The sequence below is a fragment of the Ctenopharyngodon idella genome, chromosome 24 (assembly GCF_019924925.1).
Source record: "Ctenopharyngodon idella isolate HZGC_01 chromosome 24, HZGC01, whole genome shotgun sequence".
NCBI classification, from domain to species: domain Eukaryota; kingdom Metazoa; phylum Chordata; class Actinopteri; order Cypriniformes; family Xenocyprididae; genus Ctenopharyngodon; species Ctenopharyngodon idella.
Genome location: NC_067243.1, coordinates 22,905,356 through 22,931,108, shown reverse-complemented (window position 1 = coordinate 22,931,108; position 25,753 = coordinate 22,905,356). Strand labels below are relative to the sequence as shown.

Genomic DNA, 25,753 nt, shown 5'->3' with positions numbered 1-25,753 from the left:
GCTCTCTTTGCAAAGCGGGTCGTAGCGGGGTCTGAGTGTGCTGTGCCACACCTACCTGGTTCCACAGTTGGACAGAGGGCGCAGGAGAGGCTTTGGTTGCCTTCTCGAACCGCACACTGCTGCTCACTGGCGATAGAAGCGGGGGATGAGAGTGGAGAGATTTTTCTCCTCCCACTACTCTTCGAGCCCTCTTCGGACCCGGAGATGAAGGAAACTGCTCTTTTTTTGAAAATTTGGGGAACAGAAACAAAACTAAACACACGATTTACCACCGGCCCTTCTCCAGGGGAAGGAGTGGTGTGGTCACCATCTCCTGAAGAGCAGTCCCATCCATCTCCGGGTTGCCCATCCTAGGGCCTCTTGCTCTTGGATTTACTGCCCTTCTTGGCAGGGGCCTGGACGGGCTGGGCACCCCGCTTGCGACCGGCTCCATGGCGCCACTTGGATGGAGGCTGCTGCTGCGGCATGGGAGCGGGGGCAGCCGCAGGGGGGCACCCTTGGCGACGAGCAGGCTGAGGTGCTGCCGGCGGCAGATGGGTGGACGCAGCAGCTAACCGCCATGGCAGGATGTGGCTGATGGCCTCAGACTGCTTCTGTACAGCCGAGAACTGCTGGGCAAAGTTCTCGACCGTGTTGCTGAAGGGGCCGGTCTGGGACACGGGGGAATTAAGAAACCTGACTTTGTCGGTATCCCTCATGTCGGCCAGACACAGCCAGAGATGGCGTTCCTCGACCACCATAGTGGACATCGCACGACCGACCAACCGCGCAAAATAAGAAAAATAATAAAAAGAAAGGGAGGACTCGACCCAGCTGCTATGTTGTCCGCCCGCACTGGAGAAAAGAGAAGTATGAAGATCTGGACTTGTCTTAGAAGACACTTGCTTGCAGAAACACAGACACATACTGTATGTTCGGCTCCGAAGCGAAAAGCTGAAGATGCAACGCACCTGCTGCTCATTAAATACCCGCGCTGCGAGGCGAGCAGCTGCTGCATATGATTGCATGCCAATGTGCATTGGCTTGTTTTAGTTACACTCAAAGCAGATTGGCCTCTCTAGCGAGATTCCAACGTATGTCGGTCTGTCCGACATACGTTGAACGTGACCGACTGAATGGAAACGATAACTATAACTATAAAGTTTTAATAATCATTCTAATTCTATAAGAATAGGGAAGTCCACACCGCAAGTACAATGATAATGACACATTTCCACTATGTGAAAGCTTTAAAATCTCTGCGGTGGGTGAACCTCATGTCATAGTTGGTGACGTCAAACGTATCGCTTTTCTTCTGTCCTTAGGTGGCCAGTTATTCATTACAAGGATAATACGCATTATTAAAAGCATCCTTTTTCATTTTCTTTGTCTAAAATAAACTTTTTCATGGCCGCGGTACATTATAAAATTATTCCCCCAAAAAATTTGCAACACTCTCTGTAATTTTTCCTGTGACTACATTTTCAAAATAGCCCAATTGTGCGGGAAAACCGCGATCCTGGCAACACTGGTTCTCTCCCACCGGACTTGTGTGTGTAGGGGAGGTAAAAGAGGAAAGCAGGCAGTGGACCAAAGGGAGGAGGGATTAATTCCTGACCCCCCCATAAAACGATTTCCACCAATGTTTTCATGTTTATTGTTATCGTTGTTAGTGTGAACAGCCAAGTTTCCACACAAGTACTTTTTTTGCAGAAAAGGGTTTAGCGCATCAAAATGTTTACCGATGTACAGTAGTTGATGGATATGCTCATTTTTATCTCCCCTTTTTTTTTTTTTTTGCTGAATGACATCAATTGTCGTAAGATAATTATCACTCTTCAGAGGTTTATTTCCTTTTCCTGTGTCTTTCCTGGTTGAACAGTGGGTAGAATGAAAGATGGCAATTTGCTGTTAAAGTAATTGAAAAGCCCTAATTGATGGCAAAAGTGGTCACCCTAATTTCATACTCATGCCTGGTTGAAGTGATTGGTGTGTTCACAGGATGGAATCCCATTTGCTCATGAGAGCTCTTTGAATCAGAGAGCACACATGGAGAGCGCTGTGTGCAGAGAATACATTATAATGAGTAATGCCTTTCATATAGAGCTTGAAATTGCTTTAATGATGCTGTGGATGCTTTGGGTCGCTATTATATAAAAAAAAATTCTGAAAAGGGTCTGTTTAGTGCGGTTCTGTTTTGTAAGCTTATATAACTCTATTATCCTCAGCCTCTAAAAGTTGCTTATTGTGTTACCAGCACTTGTTAACATTTTAAAGAAGATCTGAACTCATGTGGCTGTTCAGTTCTAGGCTTGTGTAAGACACAGCAAGAGCCTAGGAAAAATTGGACTGCCGCTGCTATTGATTCCCAATTCTGTGAGCCAAAATTTTTATCGGGATCAGCTGACCCACAAAGAATCTGCATCAATTTTGGGTGTGAAATCAGCAGAAATTCACAAATTTGATTTATTGGAGTCATCATGAGGAATCACATTTCCTTAATATTTTGACAATATTAAATTTATTATGAAAACAAGCTCTTTCAAAACTTCCTCGCCCGGCAAGAAAAAGGAGCATTTCTTGAAAATAAGCTGGAGAGAAAAAAAAAAAAAAAAAAAAAAAACATTGGCAAGGTTCTTAGGTTCTTACAAACTTTTTGTTATTTTAGTATTTTTTACATTTTTATTTTTATATTTTCATATATTTATTTTATATTTATTAATTTCAGTTTAAGTTTTTATATTTCTACTTAGCTTTATTTTTATTTTAGTTTAAGTAATTTTAGAACTTGTCTAGTATTTACATTTTATTTTATCTTACTTTATTTCATTTAACAAAAACAATTTTTAATAGTTTTAGTTTTAGTAAACACACGCGCGCACACACACACACACACACACACACACACACACACAATTATATAGATAATTGGACTGCCGCTTATATTCATTGGGATGTTTTTTAAAAAAAGGATTTAAATTCTTGCATTTTAATAACATTCTTAGGAACTCTTTTTGGGAATGCAAAATATAAAAATTAAACGGGTATATAAAATTTTAAAGTAAACAGTAGTTTTAAAGAATTACATTCCTAAGATTGTTTCTGTTACATTTCAAGCAGTTCAAGACATTGGTGAATCCGGCCTCTGAACTTCCATAAGTTTATACAGATGCATCTGTCACATGACCCTAAGTATCAAACATTGTTGCAACTGGCCAATCACACACAAGCTGCACTTTTCACCAATGTGATTCCAGTGAAACAATCCCTGATCACCTCAAAAAGGTCTTGATTCAAAGGTCATAAAAAGAAAAAGGCCATATGTTGCTGCATCTCATAATACCTCAAATGTCAGCAGATCAAGGGCAACAAGGCCATATCAGAAATACACTGACATTAGAGCACTAGAAATGCGTCACACACCTGACCTTCTGGGGTCAAACAGAGGCTGTGATGAACCCATTCACCACCATATCAAGTCCTCTTCACAAATTAGTCACCTGTTCTTCAGGCTGTGCTGTCCAACAGGCCATTAGTGATTACAATGTTGATTTAGGGCTTGTGTTTTGATGTTCACACACCCTTTTATGAGAGGCATCCTGGGTCAAGCACAATACAGATGGACGTTTGTTCAAGTGCCAGTCCTCCCTGGCAACAACCAACCAATTCAGCCCAAATCAAAGGGCCTACTTAAGATAACAATGGGATTAGACAGACAATGTGGGTCCACTTAAAGTGTTTTAGATTAAAATATAACATATAAATAAACCTGTAGGATAGATGCATCAATCATTCAGTGAAACGAAAGGGGTTAGTCAATGAAATGTTGCCCTTTCGAGCTTTCTAAATCAAATTACCCTCTTAGACCTAAAACAAATACTCTTTAAATTAATTAAACCTGAATAATGGCATCTATTGTAATGGCACATACATTTTAAAGTAACTCTAGTGCCTACAGAGTACCGAGGTTTGTTAATGAATCCACAATTCATTGGCCAAGCATTTGCTTCTGCATTTTTTTTTTTACATGCATAATGTATCTGACATATAAGATGAATTATCCATGGGCGATATTAGAGATGTGAACACTCTGAGAAGTTCATTCTGAGTCTGTAGATCTTCAGTATTCAAATGGTTTACATGGTATGTGCTCCCAGTATGGCTATGTTAGCTGAGGGTGAAGCTAAATTTACTCTAAAAATAGACTACAAAGCCTTATGGCACAAAATATCTCCTTGAACAATCGTCAACTCTTCAATCAGGCTAAATGTGGGTCTTAAAAAGCAAATGTTTATACTACAAAAATGACACCATAACTGGGTGTTGTCTAATTGACTAAAGGAAATGGTTTTTACGTGTAAATGTTCATGCTGGGTACGACAACTTTTGGCTGATGATCAGAGAGTATCAGGCGCTATGGCAAGAAAAGCTCTCTTTTATCTGAATCATTTATCACACAAATGTTCACATGAATGACTGGCGCAGTTTCTAATCTCAACATGTCATGTCCTAAAAATCATAAATATGACTTTTCGGTAAGTAATAGATAAGCTAAATAGTCTTTTATCCCTGATAGTTGTTGCCTGTAAACATTTACTGTTTCTGTTTATTTTTAGTAAACTATTTTGCTTTGATTTAAAGAGATCACAGACAGCTTACTTCACAACACATGATTGTGTTAAAAGAACACACAAGACAGCTAAAGAACATATGATTGTAGAATTTTATATATTAAGTTTAAGTTTGTTTTTACAAACAAGGCCACGAGAGTATAAACATCTCCTTTATCTCAATCATTTATCAAACAACTGTTATCTGCACAGATAAATGTTTAAAATGTAAACAAATCCTAAACACAAATCTACAACACAATGTAGTGAAGTTAGCTGTCATTATTTTAGATGTAGTAAATCAATAAGCAAATTTCTTTTTAATTTTTCTGTAAGCACATTATATATAGTTATATTATAAATTATATATAGTGTTTAGTATTTAAAGGGATATTTAAATATTATAAATAAAAGCAATTTTTTCATAATTAATAAAGTATTATTAAAGTTTGTATTAAGTAAAGTCTGTAATAAAATTACTTGGCTTTGAATTTTATATTTTTATTTTAGTTTTTCATTTATTTTATTATAGTATGACATGACACAGCGGCCATATTTGCAACGCCTCCAGGCAGCTATTTCGGGCATCCAAGACCAAGTCCTATCTATTTGAATGGGGAAATCCTGAAATCTCAAAAACTGCTTGGCGAACTCACAATTAAATTACATATTTCAAATCAGCAACAAAATCTGACATGAATCGTCCCGTAAATGTCATTTCTTGTGCTAAAATAGCATTAAAAAAAGCTTATTTTTCAGGCTAGATGAGCCAATGCGCATGTGCAGTCCTATGCGCAAGTCTCAGGTTTCTATGGGAACCGGAGCCTCTAACGGCAGCTACGCAACTTTATCAATCAGCGATTGGCTCTTTTACTTAGAAGGCGGGATGTATTCCGCCATATTGCACATTGCAGTTTATCCCAATCATAACTAATAGAAGCAAACCGTCTTTCTATATCTATAGTCTTTGTTAGCACCCAGTGCCAGTCCTCCCTATACGTAAAGTACACAAGTTGCATAGGGCCCCCGAACCACCAGGGGGCCCCCTTGCTCTCAAACATGATTTAATACCTAGTGCTGTGTGAAAGTTTAGTTTTGATTTTGGTTTCCAACAATTATGAAAACACAATGCCGCATTCAAAGCGGTGCACTGTTGCGTTTCCTACATAACACCCAAATCAGTCAAATCATGTAACGTGACTGTCGTAATCAGTCCCATGCCGGACTTGCTTGAGATTAAAAAGGAGTTGATGTAATGAACTGCGAAAGCAGTTTTCTGGCAGGCATAGACAAGTATAGGCTACTTTGGGCTTCTGGCTTGACCTTAAATGAAAAAAAAAAAAAAAAAAAAAGTCAGAATGTCAGTCTTGGTGAGTTTTCCCTTAAACGCAGTCCGTTATGTCTTAATTCTTAAGTGAACATAAACAGTTGAAAAAGTAGTCGAATGCTTGTCAGTATATTAGATCTGTGCATTCAGCCTTAAAGTGACAGCAGCCAATAAACCCGCTGCTGATGTATATTTAATTCTGAAGACTATGTAGTGTTTTATTTTTACATTTGATTACTAGGGCTGGGACAATACATCGAATCTTGATTCGCGATCCGAAGAATCTGGAGCGATTCTGATATTTTCCGATGTATCGCGATTCTCTCTCAAATCGATTCTGAGCTTAGTTTTTAAACAGCAGATGGCACTACTATCCATGCTTTAGAAACACTCGTGCACTGCCTGCTTCCAGTTCCTTTACACACACCAATTAAACCTAAAATAATCATTCATAAAGTTTGAAAAGCTTGAAGTGAATTACAAATCTCGTATCATAAAAGCATTCTGAGGCGAGGTGCAAATATATTTAACCACTTACATGACTCAGCCGAACGCACGAGCGCTGTCCAGCAGTCTTCTTCATGAGCGTTTGATTGTGCGGTTAAAAACTTATCTAGAGCGCCATCTGCTGTTAAAACTAAGTTCAGAATCGATTAGAGAGAGAAAATATCAGGATCGATCCAGATTCATTGTATTGATCGAAAATCAATGTATCGTCCCAGCCCTATTGATTACTTTATTCAATATATTGCTCTCTGAGGCAGATGTCTCCAAACTCATCCTTTCCAGTCACCCTACTACCTGTCCACTTGACCCTATCCCCACTCATCTTGTTCAGGCCATCTCCTCCTCAATTGTACCTGCACTCACTCACATGATCAATTCTTCTCTTCACGCTGGTACATTTCCCACAGCTTTTAAGCAGGCTAGGATTACACCACTGCTTAAAAAACCCACTCTGAATCCAGCACTTTTAGAAAACTATAGACTGGTATCCCTTCTTCCATTCAGAACAACCTCCTTGACAACAACCAGTCTGGCTTCAAGAGTGGCCACTCAACTGAGACTGCCCTGCTCTCAGTCACTGAAGCCCTGAGACTGGCACAAGCAACTTCACAATCATCAGTACTCATCTTACTGGATCTGTCTGCTGCTTTTGACACAGTTAACCACCAGATCCTCCTGTCAACCCTCAGGTCAAAGGGCATCTCAGGAACCGCACTCCAGTGGTTCAAGTCTTACCTCTCAGGTAGGTCCTTCAGGGTATCTTGGAGAGGTGAGGTGTCCAAGTCGCATCATCTTGCTACTGGGGTACCTCAGGGCTCTGTGCTTGGACCACTTCTCTTCTCCATCTACATGTCATCACTAGGATCTGTCATTCAGGAACATGGTTTTTCCTATCACTGTAATGCTGATGACACACAACTCTACCTCTCATTCAAACCAGATGATCCGACAGTTGCTGGTCGCATCGCAGCCTGCCTGACAGCCATTTCCGCCTGGATGAAGGACCACCACCTTCAACTCAACCTTGCAAAAACAGAACTGCTTGTGGTCTGTGCCAACCCAACACTTCATCATAACCTTTCCATTCAACTTGGGTCGTCAACCATAACTCCTTCCAGGACGGCCAGGAACCTCGGAGTGGTGATGGATGATTGTTTAAGCTTCACAGATCACATCGCTACTACTGCCCGGTCCTGCAGATTTGCTCTGTACAACATTAGGAAGATTAGACCCTTCCTATCGGAGCTTTCCATACAAATTCTTGTCCAAACTCTTGTTCTATCCAGACTGGACTATTGTAATGCTGTCTTGGCAGGCCTTCCAGCATGTACTGTCAAGCCTCTACAACTGATCCAGAATGCTGCAGCAAGACCGGTCTTTAACGAAGCGAAGAGAGCGCATGTCACACCTCTCTTCATCAGTTTGCATTGGCTGCCAATTGCTGCCCGCATCCAATTCAAGGCTCTAATGTTTGCCTACAAAACATCCACTGGCTCTGCACCACTATACCTAAACCCACTACTTCAGACTTATGCGCCCTCCAGAAGCTTGCGTTCTGCAAGTGAACGGCGTCTTGGGGTGCCATCCCAAAGGGGCACAAAATCACTCTCACGGACCTTCTCCTGGTCTGTTCCTGGTTGGTGGAATGAGCTACCATGCTCTATCCGAGCAGCTGAGTCTTTAGCCATTTTCAAAAAACTGCTAAAGACATATTTTTTTTCGTCAACACTTGACCCAGTAATATAGCACTTTTTTTTACATTTATATTTTACTTTTCTTTTTTTCGATTTTCTATTCTTTCTCCATCTATTTGCGTATATATTTAAAAAAAAAAAAAAAAAAAAAAAAAATACGAGCACTTTACTGATGAAACTGTGACTTGACACAACACTTACATACTGTTGTACTCATGTTGATTTGATTGCTTCTACTATTCTCATTTGTAAGTCGCTTTGGAGAAAAGCGTCTGCTAAATGACTAAATGTAAATGTAAATGCAATATCTGTATAGTAGGCTATGTCACGAACTGCACAGGGACACGGAGGTTGAGGATCTAAATGCAGGATTTCTTAAGATTATCGTGGTCGTACAGGCAAGGGTCAAACACCAGCAGTAACAATGTCCAAGGCAGAGATGAATCATAACCGGGGACAGGCAATGGGTCAGGGCAGGCAGCAGACAAGGCAGAGTAATCCAGTAAACAGGCAGGGAATAAGAAAAACCAGGGAACAGGAAACAAGGAACAAGGAAACGCTCAGAATTGCAGTAGTAACACTAGACAAAACTTCGCAGGGAATGAGTGAAACACAGGGACTATTTATACACAGGCACAAACACGCTTAACAAGATAACAAGTTAACGAGGGGGTGTGGTCCAATGAGTGTCCATGGTAACAAACAAGGGGAGCAGCAGGGGAACATGAGGTGCACACACAGAGGAGGTACAGGAACAAGATAACAAGTTAACAAGGGGGCGTGGTCCAATGAGTGTCCATGGTAACTAACAAGGGGAGCAGCAGGGGAACATGAGGTGCACAAACAGAGGAGATACAGGGAACACAGACAAGGATCATGACAAGGCTATTATTTTAGTAGGCTAAATCATTTCATTTCTATCTTTTTTCTATTGTATTTGTCGTATTGTTTGTAATTTGTATTACAATTGTATTACTGTTTCAAGTCACTGTTGTTTCTTGACAGTGAAACTGCTCTGGAAAAAAACAGATTAAGGGGTTGGGGGTCATTTGGGGGTTTTATGAACTTACTGACAGCGGCCCCTTAAAAGTTTTGCTTAGGGCCCCAGACATCTAGGAGTGGCACTGTTAGTACCTCTAAAAAATGCTATGTTATGATTTTAAAAATGTCAGTCATTTTATAATTACACACAGTGGCTAATTACATTTCTCAGTATGGTGTCTAAAAATGGAACCTGGAACCACATACGTCATCTGCTTTCTATGGTTGTCCCTCATGTGGATTGACAGTTTACAGTACATTGCCATTAAAACAATTACTAAGAAGAGATAATGAAGATGAAAATGTTGAAAACACGTTGCAGTAAGACTTCAAATGTCCAAAGCAGCCTCTTTTAAATTGACATGTTGAGTCCTAGCTCAACATTAAAGACATTAAAGAGAACTGTATATTATGGCTTTAAATTTAAATGCCCCCGTTTTGAAAGGACAGAGCCATAAGAGCTACAGCTGCAGCAAATGCCTTCAAGAAGCAGAAAAGCTCTTATTTATATTCCTGTTGACTTTTCAAGGACAATTTCTGTTAGTTTAGCCTCAGAGCTAATTTCAATTCTAGCAGTGGCACTTTATGGATTTATTTTGCACGCCATTGTATCTTGCCTTTCAGAATCCTTGCAATATTATAGCACCATGTTTATCATTCACTGGAATCTCTTAGAAATGTTAAATAGCAAATAAATAGATAAATTATTTCAGCTCTGATTTCAGCTCTGATTCATGTTCACAATTCAAAAAAATGTTTGTTTTTTTTTGTTTGTTTTTTTAAGTGATTATTTTTCAGCACAGTTTATCAGAATCTATGCACGTCAGCATCTTTGTCATGTTAATTTCTCCTCCTTGTTGAGTTATTAATTTTCTGTGTATTATTTTGTAGACTGCCCACTCTGGATGGAGAGGGAAGTGAAAGGTAGGTTCTGTTTTATTACAAACTGCAAAACACAAGCACAAACATTTAGCCCATCCCGCAGAGAGCCTGTTAATTATTGTGTGCACACGATGAGGGTGTGTGGATGTGTCCTGTCATGCTGTGCAGTGCTGATCCTTTTCTCTGTGGTTTGTTAGCATAATCCCCCGGCTTTGTTTTTTTTAATTTCTGTGTTTCGTCAGTCACCCTCAGCTACTTTATGAGGTCTTTATAATTACAACACATACAAATACTTTTTACTATTCATAATATATTATAATATATCTGCCATTATCATAGCTGTACATCTATTGCTGTAGTTTTTGACAAGTTAATTTTTGCGCAAAGCTTGTTTGAGATGGTATGCAGCAAATTATGTGGCTCTATTTTGGCTAAAATCTTAGGCAGCATTGCATGTATTCTTCATGGCAATACTAGAATGCATTGCATTGAAAAAGTGTAGAAAGCATTGAATATGATTGTCTGCATGTGCAGCTACATAAACAACATTCTGGCTGGAATTTACAGCGCTCCTAAAGGGACATGGTGTTGGGGAGGAAAAATTATATGGAAGGAAAAATTGTTTTTCAATGCTTTTGTGTTGCCAGAGAAACATTGTGCTCTCTTTACAAAAGTTTTGTGATCCCTGAAGAAACATTGTGTTTTGTGAGCCAATGCAAAACTTGAAATAATTATAAGGTGGGAGGAAGAACTATATTTCAGTGCATTTGTTAGAGAAAGCAATGTATCTTGGGGGAGTGCAACACTTTTACAAAACAGCAAAAGTTTTGCAAATGAATGCAAAGTTTCTAGGGGAATGCAACACTTTTGTGAGAACACATTTTTGCGAGCGAATGCAATTTTTGGGGGATCACAAAACTTGCAAAATAACATTTTTGTGAGTAAATGCAAACTTCTTGGAGAGCACAAAACCTTTGCAAGATAACACATTTTTGCAAGCAAATGCAAATTTCTTGGAGAGCACAAAACTTGCAAAAAAAATTTTGAGAGCAAATTTCCAGAGGCCTCATGTATAAAACTTTCCATAGATTTCATCCTAAAAGTGTGTGTACACATAAAAGCCAGATTTTCCGTATGCACAAAAGTTTTCAGAATTATAAAACCAGGTATGCCAGAACCTGCGCAAAATTCCTTTTATAAAACCCAGTCAGTGGAAGATTGTGCGTACATGAATCTTCACCCCTTCTCCTCACCGAAATAACCATATATGGAGCTTACAACACCTAGTTTTACTATGCGTTACGTCATTTCCATATCATTTCCATGCATATTCCCCTCCATGTGACACCGGTACAAGACATTAGGAAAATATGATTATAAATGCCATCACATTACATTGCTAAAAAATCATTCACTATCCTTGTCTTGTTTTAGAAAACGACAAATCAAACTTTTATAAAATACTGTTCCGTATGTTTTCAGCAAAGAGTTATTCTCATTCTTTTCCACTGGCCAAATAGTATTTTTAATTGTTTTAAACAAATCAAATTTATGCAATTTTGCCTGTAAACCTAGCCTATATTTTAGGTTGTTTATATATTTTTAATTGAAACAGATAGGCGGCCTTGTTGTGCATTGTAAATTATTGTATGACAAAACATTTTTATAAAATAAAATGTACATCTCTTACCGTTTCCTTCAAAATCTATCCTTCAATTACAATGGCATTTTTTCATAATATTGGGAAGACCATGAAATGGGGTATCTTTAAGCTACTGTCTGTCTGTGTACGACACCAGCAGCACACCTGTGTTCAGCAAAGGTTGTACAGTACTGTGTACAGTACTGTGTACAGTATCTACTCATCAGACGATCACCGAGCGATTCCGTCGGTGTCTGTCATTATGCCATAAGCTATCTTCTTAGACAAAGTGTGCATCATTGATCATTATTCGCGAGAAAATATTTTCTCAGAACATGAGTTCTGCTATTTAGAACACAATTTAAAGCGGAATTAGCATGCGTCAAGCAATCCTTGCTGTAGTTCAAACATTAAAACACAGCATGCCACAGGAAAAATGTTCAAAAGCAGCGCATCCACTGTAAAAAGTAATATGCTATACCTACTTCGTAAAATTTTGGAAACAGATTACAAGCAATATTATTAATTAAATTCAACAAATAGAATTGAGTTAGAATTAATCAAATAAATTCCTTAGATGTCAACCATTTAAAACGAGTAAAATTTACTCACAAATTTACAATGCCAACATTGAAGACACCTGATGATAACAAGTAGAATCACTGAAGCAAAGAGAAACAAGAATTAACAGAGGTTTAGATGTTGATGTTGATTTTATTGAAAATGTTTGGTCACTATTATGGTGATCAGTGTTTTATTTAGTTGGGCAGTTTGACTCTTTGCTTTTTATGCCAGTTTGTGGGTTTTTGTAATGGTGTTTGCTAATTTCACACATTTTAAATGGTTGACTTTTAAGGAATTAATTTGATTAATTCTAACTAAATTTTTATATGTTGAGTTTAATTAATAATATTGCCTGTAATCTGTTGCTACAATTTTATTGAGTAGATAGAGCGTATTACTTTTTACAGTGTACAAATATTTCTATTTAAATTAATATAAAATAAGTTCTGGATAATGATTTCATGTAATTTCGGTGCTTAACTCCATTAAGGAGAGTGATATATTTAATTTAAATGTGGAAATTCAAATGTTTAAATGGAAAACAGAGTTTAAAATCATTCTGTTTACTTCATTACTTCACTCACTCCAGTAAAAGAATGTGTACGCACGGTCTAGAGCTCCTGTACAGTAAGTTTATTTTTTATAAATCCCGATATGTGCGTAGAAAATTGAGTACGCACATATCAGTGCCTTTTTTGTGCGTACGCAACGTTTATATGCACAAAACTTTTGCTAAATAACATTTTTGTGAGCAAATGTAAATTTCTTGAAGAGCACACAACTTTTACAAAATAACATTTTTGTGAGCAAATGCAAATTTCTTGGAGAGCGCAAAACTTGCAAAATATTTTTTTTTGCAAGCAAATGCAAATTTCTTGGAGAGCGCAAAACTTTTGTGAGATACATTTTTGCGAACAAATGCGAATATCTTGGAGAGCGCAAAACTTTTGTGAGATACATTTTTGCGAGCAAACGCTAATTTTTTGGGGGTGCGCAAAACTTTTGCAAGATAACATTTTTGCAAGCGAAAGCAATGTTTCTTGGGGGACCACAGCACTTTTACAAAACAAAGCAAAAGTTTTGCAAATGAATCAAAGTTTCTCAGTGAATGCAGAAATTTTGCAAGAGAATACAATTTTGTGAGCGAATACACAGTTACTTGGGGAACATAAGAAAATGCAAAAGCATTGGAATATACTTTATACCCCCATCTCCACCACCATGTTTCATATGGACTCCAAATTTTATCAATTGTAAATGTATTAATGTACATAAACTTCATTAGCAGCCACTCACATATTTGATATTCTATTAATACTCAGTTCATGCTATATTCACATATTTCATATTCTATTAATTCATTCTAATGGTAGCATATTAGCTAATCTAACAAGTCGATAGCTATGTCTCAAAACCTACCTAAACAGCTTTTTTTAGACATATTAGGCATGCTGCAGAGAGAAAGCTTGTCTCATTGTTGGAAATGAATATATGCTGCCTCCTGCAATACCTAATTTTGGACATGTTGTGGTTAAAAAGCAATCAAGTCATGCTGCTTACTAAGTTTTGAGACAATTGTTGTTTGGGCCACATTTTAAATGGTAAGTGGAATGAGGGCAGAAAATGATGAGAAACCCAGATCGGGAAATGACACCAGCTGGATTTGTCTGGCTTGTATGTGCGCACACACTAACCGCTAAACCATGGCTCCAATAGAGACAGCTGTTTTTTTTAATGGCTTTCTTATCTACTGTAATGGGTGGACTCATTTGGTCTGTCTGTTAAATACATAAACTCTGTAGGGAACAGTGCAGATATTAGCTCTTTGGAGGACTATTAAAAAGCGTTTTACTTTAAAGTTGACAGTTGGTGCTGGTGATAAAATGTGTTACTGTCCACCTGGTCATCAATAAATCAACACGCGCTGTCACAGTTTGTGAATGTGGGTGTGTGAGAGTGTGCTTCTGTGTAGGTGTCTGTCCTGTTCTTGGCAATTGAGCTGGAATGGCAGCCAAGAATAGACATCTCTTATTACTGTTGGCAGCAATCTCTATGCCATACATTACAAAGCCAAGGTGTATTATTACCGGACATGCACAGAGACATTTCAAATAGACATCTGTTATTTCATTCAATTCATTGAAATGAAAAAGCAATTTGGATACTTAAAAAAAATGTTGCCTGGCTTTTCAAAAAAAAAAAAAAAAAAAAAAAAAGTATTTTCTTACTACAAGCATTCTTTATATGTGATGGCCAGGTTTTCCAATAAAGCTTGACAACCAATCACAATCCATTCTTCTCACAGCTCAAATGGGAAATGGTTATGTTTGGAATGGAATACTAGCATTATGCATACTGTGCAGTAGACACTCTGTATATGTTTACTGTTTAAAAATGTATGTGAAACAGCATGCTTGATGCTATGGAAGCATTTTAAACTGTATTATGCTACACTGATGTCACATGACCTCATACATTCATTTAATTGAGAGAGTGACATTCTCAATCTGGAAAGTGACTGACCTTCAGCATTGAAATGTGGTTGAAATTATTGAAAAAAACAAACAAACATTGAAACGTTTAATGCTGAATGACTGTAAAAAGCTTAGCCAAATACAATTGAACTTTTAACAAGACATCAGCTGCGTTTCCATTACCCTTTAAATTGCGCAAATTGAAATTGCGAATTGAAAATATGCCCAATGGAAACACGTCAATTTCGCAAGAACTCCTATATGTCGCAAAAAAGTTTTTACACTCGCATGAGGTGGTTTTCAGGCAATTCGAAAAAGGAATATTTCACAAAACTGCAATGGAAACAGTTTTTTTCGCATTTACAGGTCACCTGCTGTATGTAAAAGTCGATCACTCTTTAAAGAGGACGCGGTATGTTTGGACAGAAAACGAGAGTTCTTCATTAAACTCATAAAAGACAAAAGTATTACGGGACTACTGGATTCTTAACAACAAAGAAATGCCACAATTTGAATTTATCAAGACCTCAAAGCAGACAGGAGGGAGAAACACCCAGAAACAGCTTACACATGGCCGATCCCAAGTATAAGGGCTTTCCTTGCCATAAACGCTTGGATAACATGTGTATGGGATAGGCTATATGTAAACCTACCAACATCCGTTGCCATGATTTTTGGAATGACTTATCACGAGAGGAAAAACATCGGTTAATGGAAACGCTGTCATTTCGCAATAGTTTTTTATTGATATTTAGAAAATATCGCAAAAGTTTTGTGCAAATCTGTAATGGAAATGCGGCTATTATAAAAGTTGTTGAAACCACATCATGATATCAATGTGATTCATGATGTTTCATATATGTTGAAACGTTAAAAAAATGTTAAAACAGTGTTTAATGTTGTAAAAGTTGTAAAAAGGTTAAGACAATACTTATAAATCGCATTGAAATTTTAACATTATACGCTGTGAAAAACATTGAAAAAATGTTGCAATATCAACGTTGATTCTACACTCTAAAAAATGCTGAGTTAAAAACAACCCAAGGTGGGTTGAAAATGGACAAACCCAGCGGTTCAGTTAAATGTTTGCCCAACGTGCTGGTCAGTTTTATTTAACCCAAATACTGTTTAAAAATGACTATATGGCTGGCTTAAAATTAACCCAAAATAGGTTGGAAATTAAAAATCAGACACTAGAGGCAACAATAATAATCAAAAGGTGAGCATTTATTTATAAGCAATTTAATAAATGTTTATTGTTTAATTATTATTCATTACATTTATTAATAAATGTTCATTTCCAACATACTTTGGGTTCATTTTAAGCAAGCAATACAGTAATTTTTAAACAATAGTTGGGTTAAATAAAACTACTATGAAAACAAAAATCAGCAGTGATTGAACCTTCGTTCATAATCATAATTAACCTGTGAATAAACATTGAAATGATAAAAAAAAAAAAATTGAAACGATGTTTACTGCTAAAAGGATAAACAAAATACAAATTAAAGTTAAAATTTTAACAAAATATTGCAATATCAACATTGATTCAAATTGCAAAATCGAAACAAAATTCAACAGTGATTGAACCTTGATTCATACGAAAGCTTGTAAATAAAACATTTTGGTTACACTTTATTTTAGTGCTGTAGTTACATTGTAATTAATCAAATAAGTACTAAGTACTATTAATTACATGTACTTACTATAGAGTTACAGTTGGTTAGGGATATGGTTTAGGGTTAGTTACTTGTAATTATGCACAATTTACTGTTATTACTATAGTAAGTACATGTAGTAACGTGTAACTACGGCACTAAAATAAAGATGTAAATAATAAATAAAGACATTTTAAAAGATAATTGCGACTTTTTATTTCACAATTCTGCTGGATTAGTTTTCCAGCAGCATTTCTAATATAGTAGTATGCTATCAAACATATTCAAACATAGCCTTGATCGTTTTTAGATATAATTATGTAACTCTCCAAATCAATACTCCTATAAAACTTGATCTTTTTCTGCCTTCTACATGTTCTCAAGGACAACATGACATTACAAGCCCAAATGCTCAGAAGACAAATCAATTAAGAGTTTTTCTCACTGGACGCATCCCTATATAAAAGTTCATTGGGTCAGCTGCACTGCATTGCGATTTACCCATACATGATTACACAGCACTTCTTCAGCCTCCTATTACATGGCATCAGCAGCAGTGCTTCGGGTTTAATGTGAAGCGTGGTGGTGCTGAGAGAAATGTACAGCAGGGGTCACTGTGATATGCTCGGCAATGCTTGTGTGTGTAAATGTCTTTTTATGATGCTTCAGGGGAGTCTCTTAATGCTATATTTATGTATTTGTGTTTTCAGCCCCACAGATGCAGCTGCAGAGGGGGATATCAGGTATGTAAACAAACACACACACACGCCACATTAGACATGATTAACTAGTTGAAATGTAATTGTTTTAAAGCTGTTTCAGAAGGGAAAATGATAATTTAATTAATTTATCATTTTTTTTGCAAACATATAAAAAAACAAAGTTATCAGAAATGTTAATTATCACCATACACACAGTAAATTTTAAAGGAACAGTTCACTAAAAATGATGATTTTAACTCATGTCGTTCCAAACTTGTACTGAGCCCGACATGTGGGGAAAATATGTATATCGTGGCTACGGATTAACAATTCATTCCCACGACTTACTAATACGTCAGCATGTTTTACTAATTAATTCCCTCGTTTTAAGTAAACCGTGCAAATGATATAGTAATTTGTCCCTTTAGTTTTACTAAATTGTGCGCACGATATAATTCCTTCCTTCATTTTACTAAATCATGCGCACGATATAATAATTAGTTTCCTCGTTTCACTAAACCATGGCCACACTGTAATAATTTGTTCCCTTGTTTAAGTTAGATCAAAATGAGAGAACGAATGAGTAAAATGTTGCCACGATTTACTAAATTGAGGGAATTAAGTGTCTGTGAATTTGTGTTAATTAGATTAATTAATTTTGGAAAAAAATAACACGTTAATTTTTAACGCACTTGCCCCGCCCCTAGACCTACATAGGTCATCTGACATTTCATACAGTTGACTGAGGATGAATATAATGCAGGGCAACAACTCACTGTGTGATATAGCCTATAGAATGCAGTTAGAATGTCCATAAAATTCAAGATATGAATGGATACGTATGAAAGATACGTACAACAACACCGGTAAGATCAGAACATTCACTGCTTTCTTGCTTTGGCTGGCGCTGAGCCAGAGCTGGACACGCTCAGTGCTTTTCATATCACAACTATTCAGTGTTTTCAACCACATAAAGTTTATTTTAAGTGTCAGACATTTAAATAGGCTACTAGCCAAAAATCCATTTGGTTAAATACACACTGATGTTTATGGAAAGCGATAATAATAGGCTAATCCTTTCTTCAATTAAAATCTGTTTTATATCAGATACACATTGTGCAAATTTACTCTGTTCTTTTCCCAGTTCACCGACCCCTTACTTTTATTTCAGGAGAAATTAGTGAATTTAGGCTTTAATCTGACAGATCCAATTCTATGAACTGTGTTGGCAGCAACCATTACACGTTATAGATCATGACGTGATTTAAATGACAAAACACATTCAAATATTTGACAATAGGTGCCGATTTATGTTTTTGCCGGTTGGTGCCCACACTCCATTACCGAGCATGCACACGTAATATCTGAGCCAGAGTAGAGCCATGAGGACACTATTGAGAGCGCGCAAGTTTTGTGGAGAGATTCCTGTTGTACATTACATTGACACGCTCTTGTGTTAATGTATTACATTGATGCGCACTCGACATGCATTGTTAAAAATTGCCATGGTAACCTCAGGTGAACTATAAAGATGAAAAGAATGTCGCGTCTGAAAGCTGCAATTGTTTTTTATTGGTTAAAATGAATGGAGAATATCTCATATTTTTCCATGAGTGCTCAGTGCCTATATAGCCTATAGTTCATGGTAGGCTATAGTTAACAAGTTTGTGAATGTTTTGAATAAATTAATAATAAATGTGCACATATTGTGAATTAATTGAATAAACCTAGTAAACTAGCTTTCTTGGTAGCCTTCAGGAAATTAACTTCTCTAAGAAAATGATTCATAAAACATCAGTTGACCATATGTTTGCTTTCAATTTCATATTTCCATATTGATAAAAATAAATAAATAAATAAATAAATAAAAATCAAGATCACCCAAAAATCAAAATTCAGTCATCATTTACTCAACCTCATGGTCCAAAAGTTGTAATAAATTCTATGTTGAATCAAATAAAATATTTCTTTCTGATTCTATTTTTTGTAATGTCTATTTGATGCTTTACACAATAATGACTTTAAATTACCTTTTGGGGATAATTTCTCAGCCAAATTTGATGTATGATAAATTTGTGATTAATTAGATTAATTAATCGCCACGTCATGTAATTAATTAATTATATTTAAAAAAAATTAATCGCTTACCAGCCCTAATCTATATATATTTGTCCACATATCATGTGTGGGGCTCCATATGTATGTTATTATTTTTGGAGCATTTTTTTTTAAGTGCTAATGCGCTAACAAGCCAATTATACAGTATTTTATTATTATTAACAAAAACTAAAATTGAAATAAAAATAAATTAAAGCTAAATATAAATTTATATAAAAAACTAAAAATAATAAAAAACACATAAGTACATGACAAAATTACTAAAACTTAAATTAAATGTAAAATGAAAACTAAAACTGTAAAAAACTTAATTTAAAATATTAATAAACGTAACAATACTTTAATAGTATATAAATAACACTAAAATAACCAAATACTAATAATCACCATACCGAACAACAATTCAAAGTGATCACCAATAAGGACAAAAAAAACCTTAAAAGTTATGACTTGTATGCCATATTTAAGCTTTGTGTAAGTAGCAGATGAAATTTAAGATGTTATTTACTAAGGAAAAAAAAAAAAAAAAGTCCCTCTATTCTAGCTCTCAAATTAAATATGCCGCCTATAAGTGCAGGTTTGGTACGACTTGAGATCTAGATTTCATGGGTTTATAAACAACAGCATTCGGGTTTGGAACAACATGAGGTAAATTATGACAGAATTATAATTTTTTTGATGAACTGTTCCTTAAAATGATCATTCTTAATGTAGGTCAGATTTATAAAAGAAAAAATAAAAATAATAAAAGCTTGAACAAGCCTTTCTTTTATATTTAAGAGCAACATTGGTGTTGTGAAGGAGGTCACTGATGTTATGGCAACCCCTCTGACAGGAAAAGAGGTGCTGTGGCATACGCTTCCCAGAAGCCCTGGCTCCTAAACACCACGCTAGCGGAGAACATCACTTTTGAGATGCCTTTAATAAAGCAAAGGTAAATGACCTTCATTTACTTTCTGCCCACACAATAATATAACAAAAACGTCTCCATATGCCGACTGGGTACAAAATTTGTGCCAAATGTGCCTTCCATATGCATTAACCTGTGTCTAACACCCTGTTGCCCTAGTGATGTACAAAAGTCAAGTGTTTACTATCCTTTTTTGTCTCGTTTATATTCCCCCGTGTCCATTTGTCAATAGAAAAGCATCCTCTTTCTCCATCTGACACTCAATCGTTCTCGCCTCTTTACATTTTAGTAACAGTCATTAGACAGATGTGGCCCTCAGTAAGTGTCTCTCTGAGTTGACGCTTCTCATAATCTCTGTTGTATATTCACCTTCCCTGGAGCCTCAGCAGCTGGCACATGTCAATGGTGTCTGTACTCAATGTACAGTACATGAGGACACATTCTATGTTTACAGTCCGCTTTTAATGTTAAGATGCGAACACATTAGCGAAAATTGTCTGGCGAAAAAGTCCATTGTTAATAGTGTAGTGAAGTATAGAGCACAGTTCACACATAAGTCACTTTCAAACCAAGCAGCACTCAGTTGCTTAATTCACAAATTTCTGTGAAAAACTGAACACAATGTGTGGGAAAAGTTTCTCAATCATGCAGCTTTCTGTTAAATATACTGTATTCTGTTAGAAAAAAAAAAAACTTGGCAAGCAATGGTAAATGTAACCGCACCTTTAGTTAAAGTGATAGTTCACCCAAAAATGAAAATTACCCCATGATTTACTCACCCTTAAGCCATCCTAGGTGTATATGACATTATTCTTTCAGACAAATATAATCGGAGTTATATTAAATAATGTCCAGGCTAATCCATGCTTTAATGGGAGTGGATGGTGCCCCAAATTCTGAAGACAGAAAAAATGCACTCGCCCATTATAAAAGAAGTCCACACGGCGCCGGGGGGTTAATAAAGGCCTTCTGAAGCGAAGCAATGCATTTGTGTAAGAAAAATATCCATATTTCAAACTTTATAAACTGTAATCTCTAGCTTCCGCTAACTGTCGTACGCGCGTTCACGAGAGAGTGGCGTCCCAGCTTATGACGTAGGGCGCATGCGCAGTGTGAGCTCCGGTGACGAACACGGAAGTGCAGAGGAGAGAGCAAAACACAAAACTAGGATTTCTTAAGAAAAATGTTGGAGGATTTCGATATAAGCCAAGAGAAGACTTTTTGCCCAGCCATATTTGTTTGAACCGGAGTATACCGACCAGGAACTCCGGGAGATGGAGAAGGCTGCAGCAGCAAAACAAACTGAAAAACTGTTGGCCGAGGCATGTTTATATTGTTGGAGTAAATGCCAATCACTAGCGAAAACCACATTAGCCAAGTCACATCACCAAAAACAGCAGGCTAAGAGGGAGACAACACACCCAGATAGCAAGCAGTAAACAAACCGCACAACTGATAGAGAAAGCGGTAACTCACCCATCTGATAAGCCGAAAGTGGTGGAAGACGCAACAGGGTAGAAGCTTGCAGCAGCCCGATGGCAAAACTTGCAGGCAGTAAAAATTGCAGTCAACAATCAAGTCCAAAGCACCAACAGTTAGAATTGGAGTAATCCAAAAAGCACAGTGATCCGATGGTGATATAGAAATACGAATAAAGCAGTAATCTGATACAAAACATACAAACAAACAATCCAGGTCTGAAGCGGCAGCCAGTCACGCACAGCGCTCTGCAACTCCCTTTGATATCGGTGCACATAATCTCAAGACTTTGTTGAAGAAACCCGGATATTCACAAGAAATCAGCATTTTAACACTAATAAAATGTAGAGTATAGCTCAAATAATTCGCTTCTTCATGTGGATTTCCTTTGCTGTACACAACTTGGTTCTCGCGAGACTAGCATATTCTCACCGGAGCTCACGCTGCGCATGCGTCTTACGTCACAAGCTGGAACGCCACTCTCTCGTGAACGCGCGTATGACAGCTAGCGGAAGTTAGAGATTAAATTTTATAAAGTTTTAAATATGGATATTTTTCTTACACAAATGCATCGCTTCGCTTCAGAAGGCCTTTATTAACCACCCGGCGCCGTGTAAACTTCTTTTATAATGGATGAGTGCATTTTTTCTGTCTTTAGAATTTGGGGCACCATCCACTCCCATTATAAAGTATGGATTACCCTGGACATTATTTAATATAACTCTAAATATATTCGTCTGAAAGAAGAATGTCATATACACCTAGGATGGCTTGAGGGTGAGTAAATCATGGGGTAATTTTCATTTTTGGGTGAACTATCCCTTTAAGGTTTCTTCCACTCATTTAATTTTGCATGACCATTTTCCTCTCTTTGACCTTTAGAATTAAACTGGCTGTTTCTATCATACCTTTAAGACTTTTATATGTAAATGATCTCTGTTATGATTGGCTAATCTCTGCATACCAGAGTATTTTACACTATTTTCATCTTATTGTAAGTTTTGTCCTAACTAACTGAGATCATGATGAGCGAAAGGATATTTTGCTGGTCTATTGAGTAGCTCCGCAAAAGAAATCTAATTTGTCAACAGTCCCATATAATATTGCTGTATATTAAACATCACAAATTGACTGATTGGTTGTCATTGTGTTGTGCACAGTTTCACATTATGGTGGACAGACAACTTTCTTGAAGTCTCGTAGAAATAGAAGTAGCGAGTTTTCTTTCATATCTGAGTGAAACTGGACAGTAAAAAATTGTTTATGATTTGTAATCATATCATTTTTTCTTTTGTTAAATCAGCTTAGATAATTAATGTAGTTCAGATAACATAACATTTTGAGTTTCTGTTGATTAAACCAATCGCCTTCATTGTATTAACTCAAATTTTTAATTTCAGTGAACTCAAAATTTTAAGGCAACCAGGTAACTCACTTTTTTTAAGTTAAACCAACAATTCATTTTTACAGTGTATCGCAAAAGGGGAAAAATGTAGGGTGGAGACATTTTCAATCCATCGGTTGTTGATTGGATTTTGAGATGTGGGTGTTGCATTAAAAATGCAGGCAGATCTTAATGTGGCTTTGCAGTCTATTGTAAAAAGCAGCAGGTTTAAGCAGGCTAAATGATTGGAGGAATCCGGGATAAGCTACCAGAGAGAATTCTGATGTTTGACCGGAAGATCCAGTTATAACATTTTAATTCTCTGTGTACCATCTCTGTGTACCACCATTTTCTCCTAGCTAACTGTTATCACAGTGGATGACCAGATATTTTGTTGGTCACTTGTTTTCTGTTTGGTAGCCCCACCCACAAAGAAAACTCATTGGTCTGAGATTCAACTGTCCCATTTAGTATTTCTGTATATTAAATATTACAAATGTTCTGATTGGCTGTGATTTGCGTTATGTAAATTTTCACATTATTGTGGACAGGCAATTTCTTAAAACTTGCACATTGTTCAGACAACAAAATTTCAATAAATGTTCTGAGTGAAATTTGGAGTGAAATGAGCATTTCTGGTTTATGGCCGAGTCCAAAATGGCACATTTTAGTTTATGACATTTTTAGTGTTTGTCTGTAATTTTAATATTGGTTGAAATGTTTAAACACTATTATATCAATGACAGTGTCCATGCTGTGAATGAGTCATTTATTATTAACCACCAATTTTATTTCAACATCAATATTTTAAAAAGTAATAAAGATAGATTACCCCATAGTGTTAAGTGTCTAGCCAGCTGTGCTTCTGTCTCATCTTTTGTTGTTTCCAGGTACAAAGCAGTAATTGAAGCATGTTCTCTCCAGCCGGACATTGACATCCTGCCCCAAGGGGACCAGACAGAGATCGGAGAGCGGGTCAGTGTACAGCCCATGTGACTTTAGTGACGCATTTCATTACCAACCATCTGGAATGGTTTTAGTACTGCGTATGGTTGAGTTTCAGTTATGATGTGTCATATTGAATTCCACTAATAAATATTCAGTTTGAGACAACCTCATGATTTAGTATCCAGGTAGCCTTTAAAAGACAGCTGTCTCGTTGTTTACTCTCGCTCATTCAGGTTTTTAGCTCAGGTCACATTTAAGGCAGCTTAATGTCGTAAATGGCTTTCAGGTTATGCCTAAAAGCGGCCTCATTTAAAGAGTGTCGACCGAGTCAACATGATCAATACACATGCCATTTGTGTGTAGAACGGTTACCGTAACAACTTCTACCATCTGCCTCGTTCTTATTGAGGTGTGTAATCAATACAGCCTTGCTGTTAACTTTCTTCTTCCTATTCTTTCCTCTTTCCAGGGCATTATTCTTTCTGGAGGCCAGAGGCAACGAATCAGTGTGGCTCGAGCACTTTATCAAACCACCAATGTAGTTTTTTTGGTAAGTCCAGAACCATCTATACACACAAAGCAACGAAGTGAGACTTCAATTAATTTTTTTTCTTTTATCATAGGATGATCCTTTCTCAGCACTGGATATTCACCTGAGTGATCATCTGATGCAGGAGGGTATTCTTAAACTACTGAGAGAGGAGAAGAGAACGGTGGTGCTCGTGACACACAAACTGCAGTATCTCCCTCACGCAGACTGGGTACTTCATATGCAAATGCACTTTTTCAAACTTCTTCCCATAAAGAACGTCATTTAAACAGTTGGTCAGAATTTTGATGGGTAGATCAGGTTAAAAAATCCTCATAGGCAGAACAGCAGACCTGGACCTCTGACTCTTCTCTGTTAAATGGTAAAGTGAAGACGCAAAGGAATTACTGAATAGGTGAGCTATGAGATGTTGAAACCTAATTTAAAAGTCAAATCTCACAAAGCTTGAGTTATACTTATGAATTATTCATCTTCATTCATCACCTGTCATCTACCCGATGAAGCTATAGAAATTATTTCAGAGGAACCCCGTTACGTATCTTATTTATAGTCCAATACAAGAGTCTGTTGTAAAGGATTAATTATTTTAATTTCTGTCACGTTTTCAACTGCAAATCCTACTAACACAATTCATTGTACATTGAATTGAGCAAAATAGACCATCTGGTCTACAGAAAAAAAATCCAATTTAATCCCCATTTTGCCACTGTTTGCAGTGACAGGAATCAAACTGCTGACCAAACCAAAGCCATTCAACCGAAATAAGGTCACTTCAGGTTTAGAATAAACAAATAATTCTCTTCTTCTACCTAACCTGATATTGTTTTTCACAGAGAAGAAATGTTCCTCATCCAGACACATCCAAAAACATTTTTTTTTTAAAGAAAAAAATTGCAGGTTCAGTACAAGTGTAGGATTTTTGGAGGATTTATTAGCAGAAATATAGGTCTTACAGTTTTTTAAAACATTAACATTCATTTTTTTGTTAAAACTTGTGTATTATTTGAGCTGTAAAGTTGTTCTCAAAACTTTTAGAGTAGTTTTAGGGTTTAGGCATTATGTTGTCAAAGAACGTGCATATTGTTCACATCCTGTGGTCATACTTTTGAAACAGTGGGTATTTTATTGTTTACAAATGGGCCCCATTCATTTCCATTGTTTTGCTTTTTTTTATTTCTAGTAAAACAAGATAAATTTACTTTAGAAGTTAAATTTGGATAATATTGAGACTTAAGAGAATATACATAGTTCCAAATGCTTTGACCCAACATACCTAACCAGAGAA

At 36.8% G+C, this 25,753-nt stretch overlaps 1 protein-coding gene across 5 annotated transcripts in view; it reads left to right on the top strand.

Annotated features, from left to right (window-relative positions):
• Positions 1-25,753, top strand: part of abcc8 (ATP-binding cassette, sub-family C (CFTR/MRP), member 8) — a 102,034-nt gene that overhangs the window by 54,180 nt on the left and 22,101 nt on the right. For all 5 annotated transcript variants that reach the window (XM_051883506.1, XM_051883505.1, XM_051883504.1 and 2 more), the window contains 6 exons: positions 10,050-10,082; positions 17,089-17,121; positions 20,033-20,131; positions 23,861-23,945; positions 24,388-24,468; positions 24,542-24,679. In XM_051883506.1, the coding sequence (XP_051739466.1) occupies positions 10,050-10,082; positions 17,089-17,121; positions 20,033-20,131; positions 23,861-23,945; positions 24,388-24,468; positions 24,542-24,679 (469 nt within the window). The remainder of the gene's footprint in view (positions 1-10,049; positions 10,083-17,088; positions 17,122-20,032; positions 20,132-23,860; positions 23,946-24,387; positions 24,469-24,541; positions 24,680-25,753) is intronic.